This window comes from Otolemur garnettii, unplaced genomic scaffold (assembly GCF_000181295.1).
Source record: "Otolemur garnettii isolate 467f Iridium unplaced genomic scaffold, OtoGar3 scaffold00149, whole genome shotgun sequence".
NCBI lineage: Eukaryota > Metazoa > Chordata > Mammalia > Primates > Galagidae > Otolemur > Otolemur garnettii.
Genome location: NW_003852544.1, coordinates 249196 through 260261, shown reverse-complemented (window position 1 = coordinate 260261; position 11066 = coordinate 249196). Strand labels below are relative to the sequence as shown.

The 11066-nt window shown below is 42.7% G+C and overlaps 1 protein-coding gene across 8 annotated transcripts in view; it reads right to left on the bottom strand.

The window, feature by feature from the left end:
- The window catches only part of PPP2R5C (protein phosphatase 2 regulatory subunit B'gamma), a 162942-nt gene that overhangs the window by 8434 nt on the left and 143442 nt on the right, over positions 1-11066 (bottom strand). For 5 of the 8 annotated variants that reach the window (XM_023518852.1, XM_023518853.1, XM_023518854.1 and 2 more), the window contains 2 exons: positions 9032-9104; positions 3708-3824 (listed from right to left, as the gene is read on the bottom strand). In XM_023518852.1, the coding sequence (XP_023374620.1) occupies positions 3708-3824; positions 9032-9104 (190 nt within the window). The remainder of the gene's footprint in view (positions 1-3707; positions 3825-9031; positions 9105-11066) is intronic. The other 3 variants (XM_023518856.1, XM_023518857.1, XM_003799317.3) reach the window with 1 other exon arrangement.

The following is an 11066-nucleotide window of genomic DNA, read 5'->3' as shown; positions in this document are numbered from 1 at the left end:
TGGAGTACAGTGGTGTGATCACAACTCACTGTGGCCTCAGCTCAAGAGATCTGCCTGCCTCGGCTCCTGAATACCTGGCACTATAGGCACACACCACTATGCCTAGTTAATTTTTTAATTTTTTGTAGAGATGGGGTGGCTTAGTATGGTTTCCTACACTGGTCTTGATTTCCTGGCCTCATGTGATCTGCCCACACTGGTCTCCCAAAATCACACCTGGGATTACAGGTGTGAGCCCTGGTGCCTAGCCTGGCCTAATGTCTTAAAAATTAACATGTAATAACAAATTCCAAGGCAGGCTTCTTCATAGGATAGACACTGATACTGATTTCCTTCTCAATGTCTGTAGTATTGAGGCCAGTTCTCATGTCTTTAGCACATTTGAAGTCATAAAATCAAAACAGTAATCAAAAACGTGAGCTTCAATTCGTAATTAAAAAAAGTTATGTAAATGGAACATTAATACCCCATACAAATAAAATAATGTAAAGGGTTTCCTTATTTTTTATGAAATCTATTCATTGCTAAGAATATTAATTGTGAGGAAAGTATGGAATTCAACTGGATTAGACAGAAAATTAGCTATGAAGTTCATCAAGTGTTCACTGAGCTTATCCCACTATACTTTTAGTATTTTTAAGCTTTGATGAGATGAAAGATGCGTTCATTCACATTTTTCATCTTAAGCTAAGTGGAGGAACCAGGTAGGCAGAAAGAGCCAGATGCTTGTGGCCAACCCTAGGTGCCTGGCTCCTATAGCTTTGTCCCTGCACAACACTGGGGAAGAAGCCTTGGCCAGCACTGCCCAATCCAAATACAATGCCAGCCATGATAAAATTCCAAATCTTCTAGGAGTCACACCAAAAAATTGAAAAGAAATACAGGACATTCCTCTTAATAATATATTTAATATTTTAACCCAGTACAGGTTGAGTATCCCTAGTCTGAAAATCTAAAATCCAAGATGCTCTAAAATCTAAAACTCTTGGAGCACTGAGATTCTCAGGCTAGTAAATATATACAGAGGGTGCAAAAAATACGGATACACTTTTTTTTTTTTTTTTTTGAGACAGAGCCTCAAGCTATCCCCCTGGGTAGAGTGCCATGGCATTACAGCTCACAGCAACCTCCAACTTCTGGGCTCAAGCGAGTCTCCTGCCTCCGCCTCCCAAGTAGCTGGGACCACAGGTGCCCGCCACAACGCCCGGCTATTTTTTGGTTGCAGCCATCATTGTTGTTTGGCAGGTTGGGCTGAGGATTCAAACCCGCCACCTTAGGTGTATGTGGCTGGCGCCTTAGCCGGTTGAGCTATAGGCGCTGAGCCACACATTTTAAGAAGGGAAAAAACCCTATTAAAATTGTTATACTCGGTATACACTGATAACAAAAGAAGTATACGAGTCATATTGAGCACCTCTTGTAATTGCAGAAGTCAAATGCAACTTGAGTACGACAAAGGTAATACTTCTTTTTCTTCTCAAAAAGGAGTAGGGCGCCAGCCCCATATGCCAGAGGTGCTGGGTTCAAACCCAGCCCTGGTCAAAAACTGAAAAAAAAAAAAAAAAAGTGTATACATTTTTTGCACCCTCTGTATATGCAAGTTTTTTTCTTTTTTGAGACAGAGTCTCACTTGGTCTCACCCTAGGTAGAGTGCTGTGGCATTATCATAGCTCACAGCAACGTCAAACTCTTGGACTCAAGTGATTCTCTTGCCTCATCTCGTGTAGCTGGGACTTTAGGTATCTGCTACAATGCCCAGCTATTTTTTTAGAGATGGGATCTTGTTCAGACTGGTTTCTAACTCCTGAGCTCAAGCAGGCTCTCAGAGTGCTAGGATTGCAGGCGTAAGCCACCACACCCAGCCCTGGAATCTCAATTCTGTTGCCCAGGTTAGAGTGCTGTGGTGTCAGCCTACCTCACAGCAACCTCAAACTCTTGGGCTCAAGTGATCTTTCTGCCTCACCCTCCCATTCAGCTGGGACTATAGGTGCCCACCACAATACCTGGATAATTTTTCTATTTTTAGTACAGACTGGTCTTTCTCTTAATCAGGCTGGTCTTGAACTCCTGAACTCAAGCTATCCTCTAGCCTCAAGAGTGGTAGGATTATAGGCATAAGCCACCATGCCTAGCTCAAAATGTGATTATTTCAACACTCAAAATATAGGGTGTCCCTGAAGTCATCCCTAAAGTCACCAGACACAGAAAGTAGGAAATTATACCTTTATTTACAAATAGTCATTATAAACTTTACTAAATACTTACAAAATATTCTCTATGTGTTGGCCACCTGTTTGTAGAAATTAGTAATGAATATCTTGTAACTAAAGGTACATTTAGCTACAATTTTTCATTTTCCTCATCCTGTCTGATCAGGTGGGGATATGATTTACTTGAGTCAAACACCGATTTTTAAAAACCCTATCTGTGTAACTGAGCTCCAAAAGACACGAGAATTAGAAACCATCTGCATACAGTATGCAGTGTGCAGTAATGGGGATGATCGTAGCCATTCTCATCCTTTATATTTCAGAATTTTAGAGCTGGATAGCTTTAGGATTTTTTTTACTGGTCAAAGAGGCTTAAAATTTCTAAGTGCGAAAAGCCAGTGCCCCCACATCTATTTGGGACCGTGTTTACACATATTTGAAATGGGGGACATGATCAGGGAAATATAGCATCGAAAGGTTCCTCAAACCCAAGAAAGAACTTAGTAAATTACCCTTTTTATTTTTTATTGTTTTTCTTTTCTTTCTTTTTTTTAGAGACAGAGTCTCACTTTGTCACCCTCAGTACGGTGCTGTGGCATCACAGCTCACAGCAACCTCCAGCTCTTGGGCGAAGGCAATTCTCTTGCCTCAGCCTTAGGAGTAGCTGGGACTACAGGTGCCCCCCTACAACATCTGGCTACTTTTTCTTGCAGTTTGACTGGGGCTGGGTTTGAACCTGACCCCTTCCCTATATGGGGCCGATGCTCTACTCACTGAGCCACAGGCACCGCCCTAAATTACCCTTTTTAAAGCCTAACTATATACTTCCCAGTTTAGTAAAAAGAGAAACAGGAAGTTGTCTTTGAATCAGTGGTGATCTAAATATTTATTTCCATAATGGAAACAAAACCATTATAGCACTAGAGGTGGTCCAGACAGAGCCCAGGCCCTATAACAGAGGTACAGAGAGGTAGTGGGGGCGGGGTGGGAGTTAGGGGGAGGGATGGAGGAGAAGGAGGAGAGGACATGAACTGCTAGGAAGACAAGGAGAAGGGGTCTCTACCTGGTATCCTGGGGGATGGGAGAGGGATAGGTTGTTAGTATCTGCCATCAAGAGCTAAAAGGGAGACTCTGAGAGAGAGAAGGCAGAGGGACACAAAGAAAAAAGCTTGTGGCAAGATATTGCTGCAAAGGTTTGATTTTGCTTAAGTTAACATTTAAAGAATAGTTAGGAGTTGGGTTTATTACCATTAAAGTAAATGAAGAAACAAACCCCAGGTACATACTTTATCCTTAAAAAGTACTCCTAGTAATTTTATCATTAAGATCTATAGATTAAAAAAAAGATCTATAGATAAAATGTTTTCTATAAGATTATCAAAATTTAAATTTTAATTTTAGCTTAAACAGAAAGCACTGATGCATATCACGTCACCTGCTAAAATTAGAGGCAAATCTGTAAGGAGCACACCCCAGCTGAGCTCTGCATACTTTTACCTGATGAGCCTCGTCGCTCACTGTCTTTCTCAGCATCTGCACATCTTCAAATAAAGGCCCATCTGTCTCCATTGCAACCGGAAGGCTCATGGTGCTCGCTTGACTATACACTGTGTACTGCAATGCAAAGTGTGCAATCACTCTCTGTTAGGCGCTCGTGTTTGAGCTCCGAGGCTCTTGGCATGGCTAGGGAACATGTCTTCCCCTGTTGCCCAACCCCCCCAGACCCCCCTCCAGAGTGAAGCCAACTCAACTGGAAACACTCGCCTACAACTGTAGCCCTGTTGGCCCTGCTCTCTTCTGAAACCAGAAAGCTGTCTCTCCGGCAATCCAGGTTGCACTCTTCTGCTGGCCCCAGAGGCCGCTTCCAGGCCCTCTTGGGTCCCCTAGTGCCTGCATAGTTGCTCACACCCATCCTGGTAGCCCCTGATGGTCTGATTCCACAGAGGCTGCCAAACACAAGGGGGATCATGGGTTTGGTCATTGCTGGAACTTTCACCTGTAACCTTCCACTCCTTGCACACAATCTGCTATCCTGGAGGGTCTTTCCCCTTCACATTATTCTCCTTGTTGAGGCAGCTGCCTCAACTCCTCTCTCTCCTTTGTTCCCCATTTTCTCAGCATTTTCCTAACTTGCTTAAATCTTTTCATCCCATCCGCGGACTCTTTGCTCTCTATCAAAACAGTGCAGTCTGGGTTAGCCTGCCAGTTCCTGTCTGCACTGTGCCTGCGTGCTGGTGCTGTGGGAGGCAGCAGGACCTGCAGGGAGGCCCTGGGACTTTCTCGCTCTCCCTCTGCTCCAGCACTCAGGCTCTGGTTTATAGCAGCCTCGCCAGTCACTTGGCCCTTGCTGATTTTCTGTTTCCTGAGTGTGAAGGAGCTAAGATCAACTCCAAAGGCTGCTGTGATGGCTAAAATCAGAAAAGGTGCGTGAGACAGCTTGACTGTGTCTACTGTCTACTCTGTGAGAGGAGGACAAAAGAGGCAGGAAAAACATCTGTGTGTTGTGAACTGGGTACTAAGCTAAGTGCCTCATTCATCTTAAAGCAAACAGATCCATGTCCCCCGCCACTCCCATTTGGCTGGTGGAGGAACTGAGGCATGAAGGGATTGGGTAATTTGCCTAAGATCTCAGAACACCTCTAGGGGCAGAGGGAATCCAAGCTCTGGAGCCTTCCATTGCTTATCCTCTAGCCTCACCCACCCCTACCATGGCCCGGGATCCTCAGTCAGCAGCTCCACACAGGTTGGTTGGCTCTCACCTCTCCAATGGGGTCATGTCACTGGGGTTGCTGGTAACCTCCTGGCCACTGAGCCATTCTTAAGTTTTGCATTACTGGACCTCCCCATGGAAGATGTACTTGAACACAGCCATTCCTGAAACCTCCCTTCGTCTCTTTGGCCTGGCCTTCCTGGTGTCTCTCCTCTTTTCTCTGCCCTTTCACACACTTTCTGCAGGGTGCCCAGCTCTTTCCCCTGACCACACCTCCCTGTCCAGTCCTCTCTGCTCTGGGCCCACCTGGCTATTGTCCTCCCTCTCACACAACTGGAACCTGGTTCTTTCTTTCCAGCACTAGCAGGTAACCAGCCCCCTCGGATCTGTCTAGCACCATCGTCACACATTCCTATAAGAGCCCTTACCCCTGCCAGCCCTACTCAGCATGCCATCCATGCTGCTGCCAGGAAGTGCTTTTGAAAATTTAAGTCTGATCAGGTCATTCTGCCCTTTCTGGCTCTTTAGTATCTGCACACATTTTTGGAGACAATGGCCAAACTTTTGCAGTATCTAGCTTCATTTTTCATTCAGACCCTCTCCCTGGCTGATAGCCCAGACCCAGGACCGGCACCCTCCTCCCTTTCCTCTATTTCTGCCTTGGGCACCTTCCCCCCAAAATTCAGTCTGTCTGCTAAGTCAAGACTCCAAGAGGCCCAGCAAGCTCCCTGGTGCCCTGGGTAACCCTTGCCATGGCTGTCCCACTCTCATGCCATTTTCTCATGTATTTGTCTTTAAAGACATGAACTAATAAGCTGCTCATTTCTACCTCTAGCATATCGCTGAGTGTTACGACTGCACTGTCTGAGCTGAAGACTCTTATGCCCTCTGGCTCCTTCATGGGATGTAAGCTCCTTGAAGCCAGGGCTATTTCTCGTTCTTATCTTTACACCTCTGGAAATTTCCATGATTCAGGACATGCACAGTGCCTTGTCCTCGAGAGGGTTCCCAATCATGTGGGAAGGTACAGAAATATAAACAACTGCCACACTCCTGAGATGGTGCAGGGGATTGTTTTAAACAAACATTTTGGTTTTTGACTACTCAAAAAACCCAACAACACACAAAAACCCCCAAGACCCCCCACAGTGCTTTCATGGAACCCACTGACAGCCTGTATTTAGCGCACAGCTAAACTGACACTCAGAGCAAAGGAAAGAACCTGTACAAGGAGGAAATGAGTGTCCAGGAGCAGATACTACAGGAAAGGTTCTGACTGGGAATAAAAACAGGGTAAAAGGATATACATTTCCTCCATTTAAGCTCATCTCTCAGAGCGAAGACTGGCACAGATCCTGGGGTCCTGTGGCATCACTCTTGTCATTGCAAAGGGAAAGAAACACCGAGCCACAGCTCTGCTTAAAGTCACAAAGTACGTGACTTCATTTCACATGATGCCCATGAAAGCCAGGGGGAAACAAGTAGTAAAATGCTATCTAGCTTCTTTTGGTGGATTAGAAGAGACACAAGTTACGTTAGAAATAGTCAATATTTCATGATTTAAAAAATTAAATCATATGACATTAAAAAAAGCCACTGAAGCTGTTACAACTGCTAATATAGACAAGACAAAATTCTGAAGGTACCAAAGCTTTCCCAGATCCCCAGATGCCTCATATCACAGACGTTCATTTCCCTGAGTAGATGAAATACTTGGTTTGTAAAAAAGAGGGTAGCAATAAGAAGGCTTCCAGACAGGTATCACTGAATATATAGTAAACCACCGGGAATCACCTTAAAAAAAAAAAAAAAAAAACAAAGCCAGTAAATCAATTCTCTTTCTCTGTTTCTGTGTCCTTTTCTTCTCTGGGAAAGGATCTTGCTATATCACCTATGCTGGACCCACACTCCTAGGCTTGTACAATACTCTTATTTCAGCCTCCTGAAGCTGGAATTATAGGTGGGTGCTGCTATGCCCAGCCAGTAAACTGATTCTCAAACAGGCAGATTTGAGATGGAAAACTGAGCTTCAAAAACCTAATTATTTTCATTATAGAAATATAAGAAGCAAATTGTATTACCTGCAGAACGGTTTACTTTTGCTGTTGTTGTAATGGCAGTGATCAGAATTTAGAAAAGATTTTCTCTCAAGAGAATGAAAAGTAAGTACTGAGACTGCAGTTTCCAGCTCTGAGTACTGACCCATGAAGTATTTTCCATTTAAGAGACACAGTAGTACCATGGAACTGGAATGTGTGGACAGGACCATGGAGACTAACAGATGGTTTCAACACAGAGATGAGGGCTCAGACAGTGCTAAGATCACAGCATTGCAAGAGGTCACAAAAGCTCCAATAACCATTACATTTATGTTACCATCACAGACATTTTTAAACAAAGCAACCAAAAAGGATTTTAAAAGTTATTGGAGAAAACTCAGGGAAGTTCAGGAAAAGGGAAAAGAGAACAGGATATTCTTCAGATGGATCACTGGTTACAGTACGATAGTGAAATCAGGCCACGTCTGTCAATTTCAACCACCAGTTCTTCATCTATAAAAGTTTTATGCATCTGTAATAAGTTGTTTCTCAGACCCGCTGATAATGTATTGGTATATAATGTGTTTTCCAAGCCTGCTGATGTTGACGGTGCTGAGGCCCTTACCAATCTTATAAAGTATGTCTATCTGAAGTCCCTTTGCATGTGGCCCTTCGAAACAAGATACTCAGAGCCCACGTTAAGGCAGGGCTGAGCCATCTAAACTTGTCCCCGGATTCATGATTCTACTATGTTCAGAAACAAATACCAGTACTTTAACCTCACTTTCAACATAAATTCTATTCATTAGATAACTATAGCTAGCTACCTCAATTATTATATAGTTTCAGATATAATCTTAAAATGCTTAAAGTAAGCATTTCTACATAAGAATATGAATAAATGCTGTTAGAAAAATGCTGGTTAGGTGTTTTAGGTAAAATCAAGAAAATAACGATTAAGAATGTCAGTCTATTTTTCTATAGTATAAGTTCCTTGATTATAGTTTTATTGAAGGGAATACAGACCAATATGTTGTTATATAGGCAAAATATATTAATGTATCATTTTTTATTAAATGTCAGAGAAATAATACATAATTATTTATGTACACCCCTCACTAAAAGAAACACATGGCTTAGTAATAACTTCTTTCTGGGAATTTGAGGAAAGCCAGAGAATTTTTAGTGTGGTGAAGATCCAGACCAATGTTTCTCATTGTGAGATACTATTATAATCAGATAGGCACACAGGACAAAAAGAAACATTTGTAAGGATAATGCTCTAATCCTTTTTTTTTTTTTTTTAAATTAGGCCCAGGCAAGGTTTGAACTCAATGCCTGCCCCTGGTTTGTAGGGTCGGCACTTTAACCACTGAGCTATGGTGCCTAGCTTCTAATCATTTAGATCAGTACACATAAAACCAAAAGATCACAACTATTAAACCTGCCCCCGCTCCCCCAGACAACTGCAGACCTGTCTGCTTCAAGTGCAGGCAGCTCCAGGAGATACAACCACTTGTGCCAATTTGCTAGAGCACACCGGCACCTACTGGCTAAGGTGGAGAGAAGGATTAGTCACTAGTATGGCAGAATTCAATTCTTAAGAAAAAGAGGCTGAGCCTGTAAAACCTAGTATTAGGAAAAAGGACACCAACTCTATACTTAATCTAAATTTCCTTTCTTTTAGAACATATTTTACATTAAAAAGAAAAGGAAATAGTGCTTGAGGTACAGCATCTATGACATTTGAGAGAGAAAGCAAAATATAGTCTTGTTCTAAAACAGGGTTTTTTTTTTCGTTTGTTTTTTACCACAGTATATTCATAAGATTCACGTTTTATTTAAAAAGCAGAGAAAAAAGTCAATTCTGTGGTAAAAACATTGTGGGGCAAAATAAGTACTTGTACAAGAGGAGGGTTACAAAGTTGAAAAGTATTTTTTATTGCAGACATTTTCATATACAATGTTAGCGAAACTGATCTCCCCCTTTCCATGATAAAGACGTATTCCTATCTTAAAAAAATATTCAAGTAACACCCTGGACATTTTCATGTTACTCTCTTTTTTAGTACCTGGGGATTGGCTTTGGCTAGATTTTCTATTTTAACCCATGCTTCTTCTCGTTCTTTCATTTTTAGCTTCTCTCTGGAAAACAGAAAAATATCCTTTGTATTAGAGAGATGACTTATATTCAGAGAAAATGTTAAAGGCAAAGAAAGGAAAGATGCAAATTAAATAAAGCTAGTTGGGAGCTGTAGAAACTGAAGTAATGAACATGTTGAGAGTTTATTATTCCATTTCTCCACTTCTATATAAGTTTAAAATTTCCATACTGGAATGTTAAAAAATAAAAAAATAAAAACTAGCCTTCTAGCAGTGTGGGCTGTTCTGGAAAAAAGAAAAAAAAGCACAGATGCATATGTACAGCAATACAATCACCTATTTTTCTTTTGTTAATTTCTGGCCTTATTCCATATACTTCATAGTGTTGATCACAGTGTATGTAACAAGAAAAATGGAATTAAAAACCAACTATAATTTAGAGGTAAAGAGTCAGTCAAAAATTGAAAAGGCTAAAAAGTTAACATGTCTAATAATTTAATTTTTTTTTTTTTTTTTGAGATGGAGTGTCACTCTGATCCCTTAGGTAAGAGTGCTGTGGCATCACAGCTCACAGTAACCTCAAACTCTTTTTTTACTTTGGCCAGGGCTGGGTTTGAACCCACCACCTCCGGCATATGGGGCCAGCGCCCTACTCCTTTGAGCCACAGGTGCTGCCTGCAACCTCAATCTCTTGGGCTCAAATGATCTTGCCTCAAGCTTCCCATGTAGCTGGGACTATAGGCATCTGCCACCACACCCAGCTAGTTTTTCTATTTTTAGTAGAAAAGGGGTCTCGCTCTTGATCAGGCTGGTCTCAAACTACTGAGCTCAGGCAATTCACTCACCTCAGCCTCCCAGAGTGCTGAGATTACAAGGATGAGCCACTGAGTCCCGCCAAGAATTTAAATTCTTTAAAAAAATCTTATACAAGTAAATCTTATGTCTCCATTCTTCCACTAGTTAGTTGCTTCTTCTTCTTCTTTTTTTTTTTGTAGAGACAGAGTCTCACTTTTTCGCCCTCGGTAGAGTGCAGCGGAGTCGCTCCAGCAACCTCCAACTCCTGGGCCAAGGCTATTCTTCTGCCTCAGCCTCCCAAGTAGCTGGGACTACAGGTGCCCGCCACAACGCCCAGCTATTTTTTGTTGCAGTTTGGCCGGCGCTGGGTTTGAACCCGCCACCCTTGGTATATGGGGCCGGCGCCCCACTCACTGAGCCACAGGTGCCTCCCTAGTTAGTTGCTTCTTTACGTGACCTATATAATTAAAATTTTTCTTTCTTTCTTTTTTTTTTTTTTTTTTTGTAGAGACAGAGTTTCACTGATAGCCCTCCGTAGAGTGCTGTGATGTCACAGCTCACAGCAACCTCTAACTCCTGGGCTTAGGTGATTCTCTTGCCTCAGCCTCCCAAGTAGCTGGGACTACAGGTGCCCTCCACAACGCCCAGCTATTTTTTTGTTGCAGTTTGGCCGGGGCCGGGTTTGAACCTGCCACCCTTGGTATATGGGGTAGGCACCCTACTCACTGAGCCACAGGTGCCACCCTTTTCTTCCTTTTTTTTTTTTTTTTTAACACAGACAAGGTTGTGCTATATTGCCCAGGCTGGTCTCAAACTCCTGGCCTCCCAAAGTACTACGATTATAGGCATGAGTTGCTGCACCTGGCCAAAACTGATATGATTTTGGTAGAAAGTTTATATAATCCCCTGAAAAATGAGACTATACCACAGCATAAAGGAACCGAGGTAAACAGAGTCAGCATTCCAATTCTGACAAGACTGGAAAGGAGGCTTGGCGCCTGTCGCTCAGTGTGTAGGATGGTGGTCATATACACCTAGGTTGGCAGGTTCGAACCCAGCCCAGCCTAGCTAAAAAAACAACGACAATTGCAACAACAACAAAAAAAGCCAAGTGTTGTGGCAGACGCCTATAGTCCCAGTTACTTGGGAGGCTGAAGGAAGCGCATTGCTGAAGCCCAAGTTTGAGGTTGCCATGGCACTTTACTGAGG